At 39.3% G+C, this 23,016-nt stretch overlaps 1 protein-coding gene and 2 non-coding genes across 3 annotated transcripts in view; all 3 read left to right on the top strand.

Annotated features, from left to right (window-relative positions):
- Positions 1 to 23,016, top strand: part of eif3s10 (eukaryotic translation initiation factor 3, subunit 10 (theta)) — a 41,955-nt gene that overhangs the window by 3,888 nt on the left and 15,051 nt on the right. The window contains exons 2-8 of the mRNA XM_043712852.1: positions 6,144 to 6,334; positions 9,299 to 9,435; positions 15,380 to 15,543; positions 16,104 to 16,303; positions 17,503 to 17,711; positions 19,064 to 19,235; positions 21,086 to 21,190. Of these exons, the coding sequence (XP_043568787.1) occupies positions 6,144 to 6,334; positions 9,299 to 9,435; positions 15,380 to 15,543; positions 16,104 to 16,303; positions 17,503 to 17,711; positions 19,064 to 19,235; positions 21,086 to 21,190 (1,178 nt within the window). The remainder of the gene's footprint in view (positions 1 to 6,143; positions 6,335 to 9,298; positions 9,436 to 15,379; positions 15,544 to 16,103; positions 16,304 to 17,502; positions 17,712 to 19,063; positions 19,236 to 21,085; positions 21,191 to 23,016) is intronic.
- Positions 19,752 to 19,888, top strand: LOC122561424. Its single transcript, XR_006315006.1, has one exon. It is a non-coding gene; the product is annotated as a small nucleolar RNA SNORA19 (small nucleolar RNA).
- On the top strand, positions 21,590 to 21,723 carry LOC122561423. Its single transcript, XR_006315005.1, has one exon. It is a non-coding gene; the product is annotated as a small nucleolar RNA SNORA19 (small nucleolar RNA).

The following is a 23,016-nucleotide window of genomic DNA, read 5'->3' as shown; positions in this document are numbered from 1 at the left end:
CTATCATTGTCAGTCTCTCTTTCCTTGTCCAAGTGAACGTTGGTCTGAGTATCAGCATGCTGTAATCATGCATTTCATCATTGATCTGCACAATCCAGTGATCTGCTGATGATCTCATGAACTTTCCAAAAAGACATTTCTTATTTAGGTCATATATAATATACTTGTATCACATTAAAAACAAAACCCTGAGTCAATTATTGACTTGATTTATGTATGTTGATGTGTGTGTATCATTCTGTCACTATAAATAATTTTTTTGTAACAGCTGGAAGTGTTCTTTTGAGAAATGGCTCACTTTTCATTTCCACTGTATCTTGGCACTCACTTGAGATGCCTAGTGTGCTGATAAGCTTGCCTTTTACAGTTAGCTTTTACACTGTTCAGCTACACCCATGACTGGATTTTGGATATGTTGAAATGACATTTAAAATAAGATCTTTGTCATCTTTCCTTGAACAAAAGAGTTCCATATGCTTCAGAAGCATATGGAACACTTAACACTAAATCAAAGAATGTGACTGAAAGCTGGTTTGAAGAGGTGCATTCTAAGAAGCATCTTGAAGGAAAAGGGATTTCAAAGGGAATTTGGTGTTCTAAGCAGGGGCAATCCTGTTGAACAGGCCAGTGGGGGAGAGGTGATGCAAGAAGGATAAATCGGTCATATCCGTTCAGTCAGTTAAATGCTGTAATGTTGTAGAAATTTAAATGGGTAGCAATGGTAGTGTTCAGAGGAAGTCTATCTGTAATTGAGAAGTTAGTTGCATGTTGTATAGAGGGAATATTAAGAATGGGATCAATAGAAAAAGAGGTGTACACCCTGCAGTAAGTGGGCATGCGAATGGTGTGAGAGAGTGAACCATGTTCAGGGTTATGTGAAGGGACAGGTGCTTTCCTGGGGGAGTAGGAAGCATAGCGTAGCAAAGCTGATTGAGTGGAAGCTGTTAATTCTGATAAAAATTCATAAGTTCCATGATAGAAATGAATGAGCAAGTCAAGAATCAAGATTTGAAGGGACTGGTTTTTATTGTTGGAAATAAAAACAGGATGTAGCAGGAGACTATCTTTGCTATAAGTCTGTAGTTTTGAGAGCAGGATGGTGCTTGATGTCTCTGTTATGGTATTGGGAGACTGACACATTTGCGCTCAGATGGCAGGAAATGGGAAGATATGGTGGATGAGTTCAAGAAAATAATCAAAGCTGACTTATATTTAATGGCTGAAGGAGTGGCTTCTGAAGAGAAGTTTCAACATGCTTTGTTAGGATTTGAGTATCACTGGAAAGATTAGCATTTGTTGCACATCCCTAATTGACTTTGAATTGAGCAGCTTGTGAAACCACTTCTGAGGTCACATTGAGAGTCAGCCACATTGCTGCCGCTGCTGTTCTTGAGATACCTATGAACCAGGTCAGGTTAGGACAGTTATTTCCTTTTCCTAAAGGACATTGCTGTAAAAATGCGTCAACAATGGTTTCATAGTCACAATTAGTGAGACTTAAATTCAGATTTTTAAATTGAATTTAAACTCCTTTAATGAGACTTTAATCTGCATCCCCACATCGTTAGCCTGGACATACTAGGTTATTAGTCCGGTGACATTACCACAATGCTATTGTGACCCTACACAATTATAAACTTGTTCGTGGGTGAATGGACTATAGAGAGGGCTGCTGATGGATCTACTGGCAGAGTCAAAATAGGTAGCTCTTAATGAATAGAATATGGAGGCTGGTGAAATTTGAACCCAGCAGATCCTCTGGGCAAGATCCCAATGAGGAACGTGTGGCTATCGGGATATCTGATTGCAAAAAGCCAATGACGTGTCCATTATGGGTTCCCTTTTAAGAGGCATGGATGTCTCCTTTACTTCATGGGATATGGGTGTTGTTAACCACGTCAACTTTATGCTTTGGAGAAGTTTGTGATGAGACACCTTCGAGAATTGTTGCAGTCCCTCAATGGAGGTGCTGCCACACTACTGTTAGGGGAGTTTCAGAATTGTTTTTTTAACACAGTGATAGTTCCAAGTCTGGTATGTGGTTAGGAGGTAAGCTTGCAATTGGAGTTAGCAAGCATCTGCTGTAATTGTCCTTCTAGGTTGCACAGATCATTGGTTGTACAGTACTTTTGAGGCTCTATGATTAATGTAGTGCATCTTTGTAAATGGTACACACTGCGCACTGGTGAAATTAACCATCTTAAAATGGTCAAGCTGAGGGCAGTATCCTGAGGAACTCCTGTACTGATGTTCTGAAACTGAGATGATTGATATTCAAACAAGTCTTTCCCTTCCTGTGACTGCGAGCAGAAGTAGGATGTTTGGCCCATCAAGTTTGCTCCACCGTGCAGTGAGATCATGAGCTGATTTAATAGTCTTCAACCTCACTCTCCTGCTGTTTTTCCCCATAACTCTTGATTGGCCTTATTAAAAAATTGTCCTGAATGTACTGAACAACCCAACCTCAGCAGCTACTTGCAGTAAGGAATTCCACAAATTCAATATCCGAGAGAAGAAATTCCTTAATCTCTATTTTAAATGGGTGACCCATTGCTTTGAGATTATGCACTCGGGCCTTGGACCGTCCCATTAGCAGAAACAACATTTGCGCATCTACTCTGTGAAGGGTAAGAATCCCTAAGAATTTTTTATGTTTCAAAAAGGCTGCCTGTCATTCTTCTATATTCCGATGAGAGCAGGCTCTACCTACTCAACCTCTTCTCAGTCATACAATATGAAACAACTAGTCCAACTGTCCAACTAGTCCTTGCCGACCAAGTTTCTACATTGGTCCCACTTGTCTGCAATTGGCCCATATCACTCAACCTTTCTCATTCATATACCTATCAAATGTCTTTCAAATGTTGTATCTGTACCTGCATTTACTTCATCTGGCAGTTCATTCCATGTATGAACCACCTGTGGGGAAAACATTGCTCCTCAAATTGCTTTTTAAATCTTTCTCTTACTTTAATACGCTCCAAGTTTTGAACTCCTCCACCCTAGGGCAAAGACCTTTTTAATATTCACCTTTTCAATGCCCCTCATGATTTTATAAACCTCCTAAGGTCACTCCTCGGCCTTCTATGCTTCAGGCAAAAAGGTCTTAGCCTGTCCTTATAACTCTCTCCATCCAGTGTCAGCAACATCCTGGTAAAGCTTTTCTGAACCTTCTCCAATTTTAATAATATCCTTTCCATAGCAGGGCAGCCAGAATAGAGTACTCCAAAAGTGGGTTTGCTAACATCCTGTGTAACCTCAAAATGATCCAACTCCCTTGCACAGTGGTCTGAGCAATGAAAGTAAGCACGCTAAACTCTTTATTAACCATCCTGTCTGCTTGTGATGCAACTTTCAAAGAATTATGTACCTGAACCCCATGGTCTCTTTTCAGCAACACTACCCAGCCCTGCAACTAATTGTATAAATTCTGCCCTTTTACCAAAATGCAATACCTTACATTTATGTAAATTAAGCTCCATCTGTCACTCTTCAGCCCACTTGACCCAATTGTTCAAGATTCCTTTGTAATCTCTAATAACTTTCACTTTTGACTATACCACCAATAATGGTGACATCCACAAACTTAATAACCATGCCTCCCAAATTCTTATCCAAGTCATTTATATGAATGACAGACAAAAATGGACCCAGCAACAATCTCTACAGAACACAATTGGTCACAGGCCTCCCATCCTAAAAACAACACCCCTCTTCCACTCTCTTGCCATCAAGCCAGATAAATGCAGGTAAATCCTATCTGTAAGAATCCCCTCCAACAACTTAACCACCACTGATGTCAGACTCTCATGTCTATTATTTCCCTGCTTTCCTTTGCAGCCTTTCTTAAATAAAAGCACATCAGCCATCCTCTAGTCATCCGGTATCTCAACTGTGGGTGTAGATGACACAAATATCTTTGCTAGGGCCCCTGCACGGTCTTCCCTAGCTTCCCACATTGTCCTGTGATACTCCTGGAGATTTATCCACCTTTTGGTTTGTAAGAGTCCTTGTCCATTAGATAGTTGAATAGACTTGCCACGTGTGCATGCAAACACACACGCACACCCATTCACAACCGAGCACTGCCTGCCCCACTGGAACCTTTTCTACCATGGTACCAGTGCCACTGCCTCATAAACGGAAAATCATTTACTCTATGCCAGTTTGCTTATGGTTCGGTAGTACGCTTGAGATTATTGCCTTGGAGTTTCTTTTTAATTCTGCTCCTATTTGTTCAAATCTTTCAGTTGGACCTCCGTTCCACAACAATCAGTGTTCTTCGTACCAAGCAGTGGCAAGTTTCCACTTATTCTAAAGTAAATTGGAGTCCTAAGGGCTGCTTGATGCTACTTTTGTAACCATGGTAATGGGAGCAATATATTTCATAGAAATATCCTGGCCTAATTTCTATATCTAGAGTTTATGTGCAAGCAATTCTCGCAATTTACTGGGATTTGCAATGGAACCAGATGGCGTATCAGGCTGTGCACTCGGAGCATGCACAGATCAACTGGCAGAAGTCTTCTCAGACATCTTCAATTCTCCCTGCGGCACGCCACCATCCCTGCCTGTTTCAAGAGGGCCAACATCATCCCTGTGCCTAAGAAGGCTCATGCAGCCTGTCTCCTTGACTACCGCCCAGTGGCCTAACTTCGGTGGTCATGAAGTGCTTTGAAAAGCTGGTCATGGCATTAATCAACTCCAGCCTCCCCACTACACATGACCTATCGGACCAACAGATCCACATCAGATGCCATATCACCTGCCCTTCATTCCTCCCTAGAACATCTTGACACCAAGAACAGCTACGTAAGAATCCTACTCATTGACTACAGTTTAGCCTTTAACACTATTATCCCCTTGAGTCTGATTGCTAAACTTGGTGATCTCGGACTAAGCCCCACTCTCTGCAACTGGATCCTCAGTCTCCTGAGCCACAGGCCACAATAGGTGAAGATTGGGGACAATATTTCATTGTCACTAATGCTCAACAATGGCGCCCACCAGGGGTGCGTACTCAGTCCCCTACTGTACTCACTGTATACCCATGACTGCGTCACCAAATACCAGACTAATGCCATTTACAAGTTCGCTGATGATGCCACCATAGTCAGTCCAATCTCAGATGGCGATGAAACAGACTACAAACAGGAGGTGGAAGACCTGGAAAAATGGTGCAAAGAACAACTTGCTCTCAATGCCGGCAAAACCAAGGAACTCATTATTGACTTTCAGCAGGATGTCACTCATACCCCCCTACACGTTAACAGCGAAGTGGAACGCGTGGAGAATGTCAAACTCCTGGAAGTGGTAATCCACAACAAGCTTTCTTGGACTCTTCGTGTGGATGCGCTGGTTTCAAAAGCCTTTCTTCCTCAGGCAGCTCAGGAAATTTGGCATGACGGCGAATACCCTTGCCAACATTTATAGGTGTGCCATCAAGAGCATTCTGTCTGGATGTATCACTACCTGGTATGGCAACTATACCATTCAAGATCTGAGACGGTTACAGAGAGTAGTGAACTCTGCCCGGACAATCTCAAAGACCAACCTCCTACCTTTTAGAATCCATCTACTAGGCCCGCTGCCAAGGAAAGGCCGTTAGCATTCTCGAAGATTCATCCCACCCTGGCAATGTTTTTCTACAACCTCTACCATCAGGGCGAAGGTACAGAAGCCTGGACACACGCACCAGCCGGTTTCGAAACAGTTTCTGCACGATTTATTAGAATACTGAATGGACTCTTAACATTCGCCTTTATCTGTGTTTTTGTTTTCGCCACTGTTTATCTATTATTTACTGTCTAGGCTACTTAACTATTTGATCTGCCTGTATTGCTAGCAAGACAAAGCTTTTTCACTGTCTCTGTATACGTGACAATAAATTCAATTCAATACTTCTGACCTGCTTGAGAAAATGTTGATATTTTTGTTAGAATTAGCTTTCCTAATTGAATAACATTTATAAGCTGGATAACCAAAGTCATCCACAAATGTTGTATTAAATAAGTCAAGTGGAAAAGTTCTATTGTCAGTCTTGACTTCTTGGTTACACTGCCTTGTTTAAAATTTGGTGAATGTTTTTATTACAAATTTGTGATCTGTGGATCCTTAATATAAACTCTATTGTTTACTTGCAGAGTTCTTGGAAGTTGGCAAAAAACAACCTGCTCTTGATGTGTTGTATGATGTTATTAAAAGCAAAAAACATCGAACATGGCAGAAAATACACGAGCCGATCATGCTCAAATACCTGGAGCTCTGTGTGGATCTTCGCAAGAGCCACTTAGCAAAGGAAGGATTGTATCAATACAAGAATATCTGCCAGCAGGTAAGTTGAACTTGTGGAATGTTATGTACACAGATTGAAAAAGTTCATGGCATGGAAATTAATAATCTAGTTTCTTCCAAGTTTTATGTTTCTGAAGTTGGCCAATTGGAAATTTGCAAGTAACATTTTTAGTGGCCAATTATTGTTCAAATAGTATTTATGGAATCCAAAATCTAAATGATTTTACCATTGCTTTTAATGTGCATATTTTTCTATTTCTCACTTGTCCTTGTGCATTTATTTGCACTTTGAAAATACAGCAGTAGAAAGACTCTCTGCATATGAACAGGGACATAACTGTCAGCCAATATCTGTTCAATGTGCAAGTATCCCACAGAAAAAAATGGAATAGGAACTAAGAGAAGTAAATTGAAATAGATTGCATGAAAAGAGACAAGGCTAAAAAAAGGTCTTTTTAGGGTGTGATGGACGCAAGTTTAGAGGCAAGAGGAGAGCACATGAACTGGATGTTTGATTGCAAGTTTGAGGTCGGGTGAGCAACGCAATGAAGGAACCAGTGGGATAGTTTAAGGATAGGAGTGAAATGTGAAAAGAATACGTTTGTGAAGTGCTTTTCCATAAGTTTGTTTATACTAATTTAAAATGCAGAAAATTGAACAGCAGAGTTTTTGACAAATCAAGCTTGAGTCATGGTGCAAGTTTTAGTGGCAGTGGGATGAGGTAAATGCCAATCCAGAAGAGAGTTACTTTTCCAATAGTTCAAGTAATGGGCTAAAACTGATGTTATGACCCCAACCAATTTGATTTTTTTTTTTGATTATATGTCTAGATAAGCCAGATTCAAACATGGCTTGATGTATTGAGTTTTGATTTTTGTTTTGGTTTTAAATGGTCTCTTGTTGAAATACACGTATGCAATACTGCAGATTTTGCCTAAAGAATAAAACTGTTTAATGCAAAATAAAATAGAATAAATCAAACCATCTTTTATAAACTTCAACTTATACAATGTATATTCTTTTTACTAAAAGAAAAACAGCAGCTTTTGTATTGTACCCAGAAACACCACTTTGTACAATACTGTCAAAGGTGTCCCCATCTCAATAGGTTTAAGTCACCTGTAAATTTTTAGTCTGCGACACAGACAGCGATTTTACTGGAGCTACTGTGCATCTGAACTTAAACCTACTTGGCGTTTAAGTAACCTCTTCAGGGTTTTATACCAGCAAGTCTAGAGTGGGGCTAACACACAGCCTTTACTCTAAGGTCATCTAGTTTTGCTAAATTCTTGCCTCTTCAGGACCACCAGTCTTTACAGCCTTATTCATCCAAGGATGTTGCCAGCAACAAAAGATCTCTAAGCCAAAGGTGTTTCTATTAAGCTCATGACTTTGCAAAGTAGAGTTTTATTTACTTTGTTTAGTGACTAGTGTATATAAAAATCCTATTAACTTTAAAGGTAGGGCTGTAACACTTTTTTAATAAAAATCACCATAGCTACAGAAATACTTGCAAGTTAATAATTAACTTTGGAGATGCAGAAACATTATTACTAGATCGCAAACTCTAACTTACAATAAATATTGAAAACATATAAATCTGTCTCGGTAAACAGAAATCTGGGTTATACAAGGCAAGAAGGTTGAATGATATCTAATTTGATCTATAGTTGAGTAGGATGTGGAAGTAAAGCTTTTACTCCAGTTTCTCCTTTTTTATTTTTCTTTGACCAAAATAAAAAGTTACATTTTAAAAGCATGGAATTCATAATAACCTCACCCAGACTTTCTGGACTCCTTTTGAGATTCGTTGTCCCAGGATCTGGCAGTAAATATTTAATTGAAAGTCATTGAACTTGGTCATTTAAGTGTTTCGACCTTAATCCCGGAATGGATGGATTATTTTTCAATGAAATGTCAGCCTGTTATCTATCTACTCTTCTACCTATTGAAATTCAAAAATAGTTGTTGCTTCCAATTTTGCTTCAGTGGCTCCTCCGAAGTGTTTGGCTCCGACTAGCTGTTATCCACTCGGCATTTATAGTGCTGTACGATAACCATTTACATGTGTATATACTTCTATCTCCCAAGGGTGCTGAATTGCAGTTATGATAGGACTACTCGATTCAGACAGCACAATTCGATTTATTTTGTACAAAAGCCATTTGGGTGGCACAGTGGTTAGCACTGCTGCCTCGCAGCGCCAGAGACCCGGGTTCAACTCCCGCCTCAGGCGACTGTCCGTGTGGAGTTTGCGCATTCTCCCCGTGTCTGCGTGGGTTTCCTCCGGGTGCTCCGGTTTCCTCCCACAATCCAAAAATGTGCAGGTTAGGTGAATTGGCCATGCTAAATTGCCCGTAGTGTTAGGTGAAGGGGTAAACGTAGGAGTATGGGTCTGGGTGGTTTGCTCTTCGGTGGGTCGGTGTGGACTTGGGCCGAAGGGCCTGTTTCCACACTAAGTAATCCAATCTAATGATGCACTTCATGCTAAATTGTCTGTCTGCCTTGTTTTGAAGAAATTTTGACAATTCTCTCCTGTACTTCATTTCACTGGCATATTGCCACAGACTTTTTTTATTTTGGCTAATACTGTTTTTGCAGATTTAGCCTGACCTCTATCTGTTTAGGATTTTTTTGTTTGTCTTTTGCTGTTTGCTGTCAAAAAGGGTTAGACTTCTACACTCCCTACCAGCCACCATCCAGTGTGTCACAACAAAATGGATGTGATATTCATTATGGTAGTAAGCTGGCAAGCAGTTACATCCACAGATCATGGTAATATGGCAACTGCTTTTACCACATTTTTTAAATGTGTGAGTGCTTGATGCATTAAAGCAACATTTTGAAATCAATTCTATACCTCAACAGTTTCATGGATACTTAAATTCTTAATTGTGACACTGGTTATTACCAAATTGGCCAGTTTTATGTTAGGCAAGAGTTTGGCTTTGATTCTGCTGGCATACCTTTATGTTTTTTTTCTCTTTTTTTTGCATTTTTACAGGTAAATATCAAGTCCTTAGAGGATGTGGTTAGAGCTTATCTGAAGTTAGCTGAGGAAAAAACTGAAGCTGCTAAAGGAGAGTCTCAACAGATGGTACTTGATATTGAAGACTTGGACAATATTCAAACTCCAGAGAGGTAAGCTGTCACGAGTTTTGGTTTCAGTGTCTTGTGCATCTGGAGTCCAAAAGAATTGACTTTTGTGATTTTGTGTGCTGACCTCTGAAATTACTGAAAATAAATTTGTGATAAATGATTGATAGGAGTTTAGGTTGATTATTCTACAGTGGTGTAGTGCTTTGTTTAAATGGTTTTGCTTTTAAGGCCAGAAAATGGTATTGTCTTTGATTTCAAGCTGGCAGTTTGATCGTTCTGACCTCTTTTAAATTGTGGGATATGAAAAGTTTTACTTGCATGCTCTTGTTTGGCAGTCCCCAAGCAGACATGAAAGAATGTGTAACATCAGTACTCTGCACTGAAGTTCCTTCGTTGGTAACAGTGAATAGCCTGATGCTCTGATTTACCTAAAGTCATAAATCAAACTGTAACCTTCTAACAGAATACAGCAATGTGCATTAAATGACACAGGAAATTCAGAGTAATTTATTTAAAAACTGGAGCTGTGTTTACACAGCTGTGTAGTTTTGGTGCATGGTTGTTTTACCATACTTTTCTTACAGGTATGACCTGTGTACAGTGTCTGACCTGATGGAAGCTGGCCAGTTAATTGCTGTCATGAATTTCTGTTGACAGAATTAGATTGATTTTTAAGGGGGAAGTCAATGGCCTAGTGGTGGTATTATGGACTGCTAATTCAAAGATCCAGGTATTGTGTTGAGGCCCACGTTCAAATCCTGCCATGGCAAATGGTGGAATTTGGGTTCAATAAAAATATCCTGTGATTAAGAATCTAATGACATTGAAGATTGTTGGGAAAACCCATCTGATGTCCTTTAGAGAGGGAAACTGCCATCTTTACCTGGCCTGACCTACATGTGACTCCAGACCCAGAGCAATGTGATTGACTCTTAACTACCCTCTGAGCAATTAAGGATGGGCAATGCATGCTGGCCTAGTCAGTGATGCCCACATCCTATGAAAGCATAAAACCACACTTTTTTTTAATTCAATCAAAAGTATGTGTTATGGAATGGTTAGCACATTTTGTGTCAGCTTACTGCAAGGGGAATTTGGATAGCCTTGCTCCAAAGTCATACAGAATGAAAACAGACCCTTTGGTAAAACTCCTCTGCTGACCAGGCATCCCAATCTGACAGTGTCCTGGTTGTAAGTTTGCTCGCTGAACTGGCACATTTGTTTTGAGATGTTTCGTCACTGTGCTATGTAATGTCAGTGAGATTTCAGTGAAGCACATGTGTTCTGTCCCGCTTTCTATTTGTGTCTCGGGCTCTTAAGGTGTGATATCATTTCCGGTTCCTTTGCTCAAAGGTTAGTAAATGGGGTCCAAATTTGTGTTTATTGGAGGAGTTCTGGTTTGAATGCCAGGCCTCTAGGAATTCCCATATGTATCTCTGTTCAGCCTGTCCTAGGATGGATGTGTTGTCCCAATCGAAAGTAGTATCATTCTTCGTCTGTTTGTAAGGATACTAATGATAGTGGGTCATGTCCTTTAGTGGCTAGTTGGTGTAAGTGTATCCTGGTGGTTAGTTTTCTGCCTCTGTCTGATGTAGATGTACAGTAGATGTGATCTATATGGACTTCAGTAAGGCGTTCAACAAGGTTCCCCATGGGACACTGATTAGCAAGGTTAGATCTCATGGAATACAGGGAGAACTAGCCATTTGGATACAGAACTGGCTCAAAGATGGTGGTGGTGGAGGGTTGTTTTTCAGACTGGAGGCCTGTGACCAGTGGAGTGCCACAAGGATCAGTGCTGGGTCCTCTACTTTTTGTCATTTACATAAATGATTTGGATGTGAGTATAAGAGGTACAGTTAGTAAGTTTGCAGATGACACCAAAATTGGAGGTGTCATGGACAGCGAAGAGGGTTACCTCAGATTACAGCAGGATCTGGACCAGATGGGCCAATGGGCTGAGAAGTGGCAGATGGAGTTTAATTCAGATAAATGCAAGGTGCTGCATTTTAGGAAAACAAATCTTAGCAGGACTCATACACTTAATGGTAAGGTCCTAGGGAGTATTGCTGAACAAAGTGACCTTGGAGTGCCGTTTCATGGCTCCTTGAAAGTGGAGTCGCAGGTAGATAGGATAGTGAAGAAGGCGTTTGGTATGCTTTCCTTTATTGGTCAGAGGATTGAGTACGGAGTTGAGAAGTCATGTTGCAGCTGTACAGGACATTGGTTAGGCCACTGTTGGAATATTGCGTGCAATTCTGGTCTCCTTCCTATCGGAAAGATGTTGTGAAACTTGAAAGGGTTCAGAAAGGATTTACAAGGATGTTGCCAGGGTTGGAGGATTTGAGCTATAGGGAGAGGCTGAACAGGCTGGGGCTGTTTTCCCTGGAGCGTTGGAGGCTGTGGGGTGACCTTTATAGATGTTTACAAAATGATGAGGGGCATGGATAGGATAAATAGACAAGGTCTTTTCCCTGGGGTTTGGGAGTCCTGAACTAGAGGGCATAGGTTCGGGGTGAGAGGGGAAAGATATAAAAGAGACCTAAGGGGCAACGTTTTCATGCAGAGGATGGTATGTGTATAGAATGAGCTGCCAGAGGATGTGGTGGAGGCTCGTACAATTGCAACATTTAAGAGGCATTTGGCTGGGTATATGAATAGGAAGGGTTTGGAGGGGTATGGGCTGGGTGCTGGCAGGTGGGACTAGATTGGGTTGGGATATCTGGTCGGCATGGAAAGGTTGGACCGAAGGGCCTGTTTTCATGCTGTACATCTCTATGACTCTGATGTTGTGTTTGTTACAGTTCTTGCAAGGTATTTTGTAAATGGCATTTATTTTGCTGGTTGTTGGTATGGGATCCTCCAGGTTCATCAGGTAGCTCTTTCAGTGTGTTGGTAGGTTTGTGGGCTACCACGATTCCAAGGGGCCACCATAGTCTGATAGTCATCTCTGAGACGTCTTTGTATGGTTGTGTGGCTAGATTTTCTGGGTGTGTTGTGTTTATTTGTTTGGCTTTGTTTAAGCATTGGTGGATGTATTTATCGGGTACCTGTTCTTGAATACACTGTATGGGTACTTTTTGTTCTACATGCTTGTAGTTCCTCAGTACTGCAGTGTATTCTGGTCCGTTTAAATGTCCTGATGCAGCTCTGTTTTTGGGTGTTGGGATGATTGCTTCTATAGCTAAGTATCTGGTCTGTGTGTGTTGCTGTCCTGTAGACGCAGCTCTGCAGTTGTCCATTAACTGTTCCTTCCACTGTGATATCTAGGAAAGGGAGTCTATCCTCTTTTATGAAATTTATGCCAGTAAGAATGTTGTTGATGATATATCCTCTAATTTTTTCTGTTTTGTGATGACAAAGGTGTCATCCACGTAGCAGACCCAAAGTTTGCGTTGGATCACAAAATGGAATAGTTAATGGAGAACTGCAGACCAGCATCTCCAGGAAAGCAACTTAACTACCAGGAGCAATTATGCGAACGCAGCTGCACCAAGACATTATTTAAATGAGCCACAACACACTGCAGCACCCAGGAACTGCATGCAGCAGAATAAAAATACCTGTACAGCGTATTCAAGAAGATTGGGTACCTGATAAGCACAATCTGCCGATTCTTATACAACAAACCCAAACAAGTAGACACATCGCACGCAGAAACTCTAGCCACACTACCATACATCAAAGACATCTTGGAGATGACTACCAGACTACTGTGACCCCTTGAGCATCGTGGTAGCCCACAAACCTACTTAACAACTGAAACAGCTACTGATGAACCTAAAGGACTCTGTACCAATAACCAGCAAAACAAATGTCATTTACAAAATACCATGCAAGGACTGTAACAAATGCTGCATCGGAGAGACAGGCAGGAAACTAGCCACCAAAAGACATGACCCTCTATCACTGCTATCCTTACATACAGCCGAAGGAGGATACCACTTCAACTGGGACAACACATCCATCCTAGGACAGGTTAAATAGAGACACGCATGGGACTTCCTAGAGGTCTGGCATTCAAACCAGAACACACCAAAAGAAATGCACCAATTTGGACCCTGTTTAATAAACTGAGTAAAAGAACTGGAAATGATATCACCCACTGAAGAGACCAAGGCACATAAGTAGAAAGTGAGACAGAACACCATCGCTTCACTGGAGGCTCACTGATGTTACTGAGCATGGTGACGAAACATCTGAGAACAAACCTGCCAGCTCAGCGAGCAAACTTACAAGCTGAACTTCAACCTGAGCTACAAATCTTCTCAAAAATTGAAAATGAGCTAGTCAAATTTGGCTCATACCATGTAAACCTTCCTTATTCATATATCCATCCAGATGCCTTCTTTAAGTGTTGTAATTGTACTCACCATCACTACATCCGTTGGCAGCTTGTTCCATACATGCACCACCCTCTGTGCAAAAGTGACTCTTCAGGTCTCTTTTTAAATCTTTTCCTTCACACCTTAAACCCATGGCTCTAGTTTTGGATGCCTCCACCCCCCGAAAAAGATCTTGGCTATTCACCCTATCCATGCCCTCATGAGCTTGTACACTTCTGTAAGGTTACCCCGCTGCCTCAGTTCCAGGGTGAAAAAGACCTAACCTATTCAGCCTCTCCCTATAACTCAACCCTCTAGTCCTGGCAACATTCTTGTAAATCTTCTGTACCCTCCCAAGTTTAACACCATTCTTCCTGTAGCAGGTAGACCAGAATTGAATACAGTATTCTAAGTGGTCCCACCAATGCCCTTTAAAGCCACAATATGACGTTCCAACTGCTGCATTGTGTTCTAACCAATTAAGACAAACATGCCAAATGTGTTCTTCACTACCCTACCTGCAACTTCATTTTCAAGGACCTGTGCACCTTAATTTCTGACTCGTTGTCTCAGCACTTTCCCCTAACCCTGATATTTTACCTCCAACTACTTCCACAAATTCCTTTTGAGAGTCATACTAGAGTTTACCTACACCATCACTTGAAGTGCATTTCAGATCATATAAGATGACCATGTTATAAGTTCTGTACTGTACTGGTGCTTTGTTCTGTACTGGAAACATCTTTATTACTAATGGGGCTCGCTAGTGTTTTCAAGCTGATTTAATTAGTTAATGAGGGGAAAGAATGCTGCTCACAACTGGGAATTTTTTTTTTAAATCTTGGTTTTCTTGTACAAAACGTTATGTTTTTTAAAAAAAAATCATTAAGTAACTGGCTGGTCTGCCATTCTAGCATTTAAAAATAAATTGCTGAAACTCCCATCACCTTTAAATTAAATCAATCATCTGACATAATTGAGAATTCTGAACAAACATTGGCAAATTTTGGAAAAGTGAACTTTTCTTTTGCTACCAGTATTAAACTGAGTTAATATAAATCAGTGAGGAGGTGGATGACTGGTCACCATGTAATTTGTTGATACTGAGAATGCGGTAATATCCGAATAAGCCAAGTGAACTGAAGCAAAAGAACCAAGTTGCTCCAGAAGTTCAGACATCTAATATATTATTGCTGAGAAAATGACTTAAATGATTAATGTGAATAACTTGCTGTAACTAATTTCTGAAGGAAGTACTTGTGGAAACATGCATTGGTGGGAACAAAACTTCAGTATTTCTCAAAATGGCTAAGATTTATGCACAGCATTGAAACTCAGATGTCATATTAATGACTGCTTGTTTGTAGTATGTTGTATTGTCTGCAGTGTTTTGACGTGCTGCTTCTTTAAAGGTATTTAGTTTTTGTTAAGTCTGGTTGGAAAGGATGTTTTTGGCTCATGATTTAGACCTTTTATAAATGTGCAAAATAGTTGCTCCTGCAATCCAAGTTAATTTGGTTTTTTGAGTATTCATCTACACTTGCAGTTTTTAAGCTTTTACACTGCCACCATTTCTCTGTACAAATGTTACTGATTTTCTTGTACAAAAACTTCTGGGGTGGCAAGATGTATTTAAGCTGTTTTATGTTGAATATTTGCAGCGTGCTACTTAGTGCTGTTAGTGGTGAAGACACTCAAGATCGTACAGATCGTCTGCTGCTAACTCCATGGGTTAAATTTCTTTGGGAGTCCTACAGACAATGTTTGGATTTATTACGGAACAACTCTAAAGTGGAGCGCCTTTATCATGATATTGCACAACAAGGTAGAGTTTCTTCGCTGACCTTCGTTTTCTGTCTAACCTGTGCCATGACCAACTGCAGCTCGTCCCTCCCATGTTTCTTTCTCCTCGTGATTTTGATCCTCCCTTCCCTTAACTGTTGAAAATAATATTTAATGGTGATGTCATCTCTGCTTTAATTGCAAATTTTTATTGTTTTCCACAGGCTCTAACATAGCACAAAGATGAGGAGAAACTTGTACAATGTTTCTTTTATACTTAATGTTGTCTCATTCAATATCTGCAGAATTTAGACTGATGTTTTATCTACTCTGCCTAATTCCATTTATAACAAAATAATTTTACTTGAAAAACACCTAGACTGAGATGTTTCAGTCTTTTCTTGAATATCTGAAACATTCCACAATTAGATGAATCCCATTGAATGTACAAGAGTCTCCTATTCCCATACTCATCTGCGAGCAACTCAGAATTCTAATATTTACTATCTTGTTCTGCTTATTGCTGAAATTTGTAATCTGTTGCTTTTGGTTCTGGAAATTTGATTTTGGAATTGCTTTTATATGATCAAATTTTTTTTTCAGCTTTTAAGTTCTGCTTGCAGTACACTCGAAAAGCAGAATTCCGCAAACTATGTGACAACCTGCGTACACACTTGGGACAGATCCAGCGTCACCACAACCAAAGCACAGCAATCAACCTTAATAATCCAGATAGCCAGTCCATGCATCTGGAGACTCGCCTTGTACAACTTGATAGTGCAATTAGTATGGAACTTTGGCAGGTAATATTTGAGCTTCATTAAATACCATCAGATCATCCATAATGAGTTGGCTTCACAAAGCATAGCTATAAAATTTGCGGTTGCTCAGAGTATAATCAGCACAAATTAAGGATTCAAAATTCTTACTGTGTAGGGTCTTTAATAATAAAGGGAGTCAGAGAACTTTAAGTGGATAGGTAGGTTCAATCCCCACTTAACTGCATCAATGAAGCATGACAATATGAACATCTGCGCAAATGACTTTCGAGTTAAATGAATAGCATGTAGCAAAGGACATATCTCCTTTGTAACTGATACCTGTACTGATTTGGATCAGAGTTGACTTTGTTCTTTTATTTGCATTAGATCCTTCCCATTAGTCACATATGACTGAACCTCAAAACACTGAGAAGAGAAATGTATTCTTGTGTTTTAAGTAATCAACTTGAATTAACCTCATTCTGGGATTGTTGGGTTTTCATCTGGACTCTCCCTCTAACACTTCTGCTTCTGTTATGGAAGGAGTGAAGATACATGCACAGAATGACTGACTGACCGAGTTTGGTTCTTTTACTTAACATTTTTTCAAAATGATCCAATAGCTGTGTGCTGATGTTAAAAGTTTAGAAACTTGCTTTATTCTGGGTTTTCAAAATTCTAGAACCTTATTTTGTATTGCACGTGGTTTGTATGGCACTACTAATAAGTTAGTGTTGCAGTAATTGTGCACTGATGTGCTTACTTAGAATCTGAATAAAGTACTCATGATTTCCACATGTTGTTAGCAACTGACCACAGCATGTCCTCCTTAGCTTGCCATTGTAGAGTGCGTTTGAAGTTGCAGACACCGGCTGCAATGAATTTGATTCAATGCCAAGCAATTAATGCAAAAAAACTGCTGGCAAATATTAATCTTTATTAACCATGTTACACACTTATGCATTACTGACCTAAGTCTGCAGAATGTATCGGTAATAAATTTGAGGCAAAATTGGATTTAATTTTAGTTTCCACATCAGGATTAAGTAAGTGTCTTGAAGGTGGAGGTGTGTACTGGAATCATCTCTCCCTAAGTGAATATTTAACTTTTTTGTAACGGTCAAGCAACTTGTTAATAAATCTTCAACTATGTGGAGTTAAAACTTTTAATAAATCTCTGGATTGTTGAGGATTCTAGTATAATGTTTTGTTTATGAAGTATGTTTGTTTTTTTTTAATAGGAAGCTTTCAAGGCTGTAGAAGACATTCATGGGCTATTTTCTTTGTCCAAGAAGCCCCCCAAACCCCAGCTAATGGCTAACTACTATAATAAAGTTTCCACAGTCTTCTGGAAATCAGGAAATGCTCTGTTTCATGCATCTACTCTTCACCGACTATACCATTTGTCCAGAGAGATGAGAAAAAATCTTTCACCAGAGGAGATGCAGAGGTAGAGAAATACTTAAATGCATAGCTAGTGATAAACACAAGTGCTGTAGATTATAAAGAAATATTGGGGAGAAAACGACATACTGAAAGGTGGAAGCAGTACAAAAATTAGATTGTGAAGTGTGGTTGATGTACTATTATCTACATGCATTGAATGGTAGGTAGGGGATCCCAAATTTCCCATAAGGGTGTGAAGTCAACCTCAAAGTCTGTTTGTACGTGCTTCTCATTGTTTGAATGCGATGAATGATACAGTGACTGAGTCCAGATTGAGCACAACTATTTTGAGTGGGTTGCTGTCACAGATGAGGCTCCCTGTTTTAGGGTTTTGAAGGCAGAATTATATCAATATAATTGCAGAAAATTGGCCTTCACACCACAAAATATTGTAGAAGCTGGAAATTGAAAATAAAGGAGAGGCTGAAAGTCCATGTCACGCTGTAAGTTAATGCTTCAGGTCAGTTATCACTGTCAAAATTTTAAAAATCATTAAGGTATTATATGTTTTAGGTGAGTGAAAGGAGTTGAAACTTAAAGTGAAAGTCTTTGATAAGATGGGAGGCATTAAAAGGCAAAAGGAGACAGTAATGGAGCAAGGAGTGGAACAAAAGGTGGATCCAGGGAAAGCAGAATCATCAACTGAATAGGGGCTGTAGATGAAAACCGCCTACTATTACAATCTGAAATCAAACTAATCGGAAGGGCTGTAATAGTGTTTAATCATAAAATACCATTCCTTTTACTTTAAGCTTCATCAGAATAATCTGAAAAAGATAAGAAAATTGAAATGTCAGTTTTTTTCCTTTTGGGGCGAAGAAAGTAAACTAAAACTTTTTTACAAAAAATTGGGCATTAATTATTGCCTAAAATCCTCTATTGAAAGATTCTTGAGCTTCAGCAAACCATACAGCTGCAGGCTAGAATGCCTTTAATTGTGGAAATGGATATAATGTTGGGAATTTATGTCTAACTTGGATTTTAATAGCAGGTCTAAAAGTAAACCGCTTCCAATTTGACTTGTGCTTATGAGTGAGATTTGATTTCTTCATTTGTAACAGTCTAATCAATTTGCTGTTTACTTTCCAAAGGCTTGCCTGTCCAAAATCATCGGTATTGCATTAAGTACACCCAAAGTCAACTCTGTTTTTAGGATGTTAAGTGTGTTGCTTATATACATAAAATAATGCTGAAGCATTTCACAATCAGAGTTTCCCCATACATCAAATTTGTAGTGAAAAATATTTTTTTTAAAAACTTGTTAGCAGTTAATCAATGCTCGTCTTGGATGCATCATTTCTTTGTTGCAGCAAATTTTTTAGTATCATGTAACATTTTGATTTACTGTCTTTACAGGATGTCTACCAGAGTCCTTTTAGCTACTCTATCAATTCCTATTACACCTGAAAGGACAGACATTGCCCGATTGCTCGACATGGATGGTATTATTGTTGAGAAGCACAGACGATTAGCTACGCTGTTGGGCTTACAGGCACCTCCAACTCGACAAAGTTTGATTAATGACATGGTATGATTTTTAGCATGCCCAAGTTTGTATCCCACTGGAGCAAGCTTTAATTTTGTAATGCCTTTTTCAGTAGTTTTCAGGATTTGACAGTGGCAGGGCCAGCATTTATGATTGCATTGGTGAGGCATGTATGATAGGCTGGATGAAGTAAAAAATATAGGATTCCCTCCTGAAAGAAATTCAGTGAAGCATTTTTGGTTTTGGAACTATCCAGTATCTTTTCATCAGCACTTCAGGTCTTTTTGACAGAAGTTAAATCCTAATAATCACTTTGAAACGATTTAAACTTGCATTCTATGCATTACTAATCCAGTAAAAAAATAACAATTACAATGCCATCCACAGTATAATTTTAATATAGGAATGAAGTTTGTTTTAGTAATTAAGGTAAGAGATTGGGAATTGGAAAGCATCAAAAAAGACATGTAATGGTAGAAATTCACTTATCCTTTTCTTTTTGAAGAAGCATTTTCACTTGAGCTGAAAAAGTACTAATGGACAGATTTGCCACTAATAAAGCACACTTCATTATCTTGTTCTCAGCCTTAGTGAGATTTGAGAGATTTTTTTATGTGCCAGAATAAGAGTTGAAGGTTAATTAGCAGCTTGGCTGATTCAAGTGTACTACTGCTGCCAGTCTCCTTCAGACAAGGTGATTCAGATACAGAATTTGAACTGTTAGTAAGTTGAAGTGAGCAAGCTATATTAAAATTCAAGTGGTGAGGTCCCCAATGAGGTAAGTAATAGTTAATAAATTTACTTTCCAGGGTTGAATTACGACTTGCAGATGTATTTTATTTTAACTGTTGCTCATTTAGCACTGGTAAAGTTCTTTTTAGATCTCAAAACATTTCCTGATGTGCTGCAATAGAGTTGCAAGATGGTCTCCCCCATCAATTTTTATCAAATATTTGTTGACCACCAAAACACAATCAAGTTACTGCAGATGCTGGCGACCTAAAATAAAAACTTAGCATGTTGAGCAGCATCTGTGAATTGTGAAAGGGAAATGGTTAACATCTTGAGTCCAATGTAACTGTTAGTTTGGAATTGAGAATGGTTGCTGGCAATTTAAATATGCCACGTTACTTACATTTCTGTTCTGCGTTTGTTGCTCCAGTGCAGTGAGGAACAGCAACTGATGTTTGTTAGACAAACTCAGACCATCGATTCTGTTAACCATTTTATTGTCCTGCCTCATTTCTCAACAGAGACAGCAGAGCTGTCTTTTGTTCTGCCATTTAAAATAACTCTGAGCCTGTGTCTCTTTGCAGCTATTACCTTCCCCTTTTTGATCGATGGTATTTACCTGTGGTTTCTACTCTGCCTTGCCCTCTGGCCTTTAAATTTGTTCCATTTGCTCCTCCTGACCACCTTTTTTCAACAGCATAAAACCATCACCTTGTTTTTATTTGACCACAATCCTGATTATCAGTTTTGCTTAATCCAGTTTTAATTTTAGGATGAAGTGTAATTAAGGAATATTCAGGCACTAATGATGGTCCTGTACTGAGCAGAGCTCTGTTGAAAAATCTTAGGATTTGATATACTTTTTGAGACTACTAACAATTGTGTGACTCGATCAAAATCAAAACAAGGCACAGGTATACAGGTGATATCTTTTGCGTTCTTGGTCTATTGGAATCCTTCAGTGTTTGTGGCATGTGGTACGGTAGAGTGCAATTGTGAGAAACTTGATCATGAATTAAAGAAGTTACTTCGGCTCCTATCAAAGTTGAACATTCTGCCAATTATTCTTCTGTTAATTGACTTTGAGAGTAAATTGTTTAACTGTTCATTGATGCTTTGGTTTCAGCCTTCATTCTGAACCAACTTTTCTTTTTACAAAGGTTCGTTTCAATGTGATGCAGCATGCTGCACTTGAAGTGAAGGGTGTATATAATTGGTTGGAAGTGGAATTCCACCCGCTCAAACTTTGTGGACGTGTTAGTAAGGTAACAAATAACGTTAAGTTTTGACATTCTGAACTGTTTGGAAGGGATCAGTTGACTGTACAATATAAATTATTTATGTTACAGTCCAATTAAAAACTATCCTGATTTTGAAAATTTGAGCTCCTCTAAGCAAAGTTGCATGGTTAAAGAAATGCTATATGGTGGATGGAAATAAGCGTGAGGTGTGAAGTTGAATTTTAGGGGTGAAAATTGAAAAGCATTCTTAGTTTGAGTTTATTATCCCACCAACACGCACCCCCTATCGGAGAACATACTCTAAGTCCATTTTCCTATATTTGGCTATGATTTTCATAAAATGTCCAACCGAATATTTGAAGGACTGATCAGCCAAATCCTGTCTTCCTGGTTTTGTACTGCAATTTGCTGTAATATTGCTTTCAGCACCTTCTCATTGTCATGTTCTTTGTTCTTGTGAGATCAATGATATTTCTAATGTGCTAGAGCAAAATTGGAGGCTAATTAGCAGATGGTCTTTTTATGTAACCATAACTGCCAGTCCCCTCCATACATTTTAGGTAAGTACGTTAAATTTATTTCCTATATTGCAAAATGGTAACATTCTTTAAACAGGACAAAAGAGTTGAAGTCTAGAGATGAGAATGATTGCCGTTAACGTTAAGGTAGCTTTGAGTATGTAATCAAGGGATTCTCACAACTGAAGTCAATGACCATTGGAGTTGAGGATGGTATGGGAAGCGCTGTACTCTTTGGAGTGATACCAACACTAAGGAAGATGGTAGCAGGTCTTAGAGGTTTCAAGTCAATCCAAGATAATTGCTGTAGCACCTCCTTAGGTTAGTGATCATACTTGACATTTTCATGGTCGTCTTCATTGTTTGTCCTTCCATTTTAAGGCCAGAAGTGGGGGTGGGCAAGCATCAATGTTCAGCACTATTCTCACTCCTTAAACACTGATGTTGTCCATCTCAAAATGCATCAAGACCAAATTAACATTTTGGCTTCTACTGACAACTGGTAAGTAACATTTATGTTGTCCAAGTGCCAAGAAAGACCATGGCTGAACTGACAGTCTCTGTGACATTCAATGGTTACAACTCCTTTTAAGCATTCTGGGGGCAGCCATTAACTAAAAATTGAACTGGACCAGATATATAAATCTTGTGGTTACAAGAGTAGGTCAGAGGATTGGAAATCTGACGGGTAACTCTTCTGTCTCCTGGGAGCCTGTCCATCATCTAAAAGGCACAAGTAAGAAGCATGATGCAATTCTGGTCACTTGCCTGAATGAATGCAGCTCCAACAATAATCAAGAGGCTTGAAATCATCCACAACAAAGTAACCTTCTTGACTGCTGCCTATCTCCTCCCAGCCATCATCATTCATAGCAGCTTCCCAAAGTTCCATCAACAGCCTCCTTCAAACCTTTGATCTCTCTCACTTAGACAGAAACAGTTGGTACATAGGAGCACCAAGCAAGTTACCCTCCAAGTTGCATACAATTCTGGCTTGGGACCCAGTCAGCATTCTCACTGTCACTGGGTCAAAACCCTGGAACTTGCTTTGTAGCAGCACTGTTGGTATATCTGTACTGAATGGTTTGATTCCCACTACCACTTTTTTGCAAGTAATTAGAGGTAGCCAATAAATACTGGCCTAGCCAGTAATTTTCCCAACATCATGACAGCATATTTTGTTTGTTTAAAAAAAATTGGCATTCAGAAATTTATTTGATTTAGTATGTTTAAAAAATTGGTCAGGTCTTTATTTCTGCAATTGCATTAAATCATGTTTTTCTGCTTTAATCACTATCCTGTCAAAATAAATACACTCTTTAGATAAATACT

The sequence above is a fragment of the Chiloscyllium plagiosum genome, chromosome 22, assembly GCF_004010195.1.
Source record: "Chiloscyllium plagiosum isolate BGI_BamShark_2017 chromosome 22, ASM401019v2, whole genome shotgun sequence".
NCBI classification, from domain to species: Eukaryota; Metazoa; Chordata; class Chondrichthyes; order Orectolobiformes; family Hemiscylliidae; genus Chiloscyllium; species Chiloscyllium plagiosum.
This window is presented reverse-complemented; position numbering and strand designations above follow the sequence as displayed.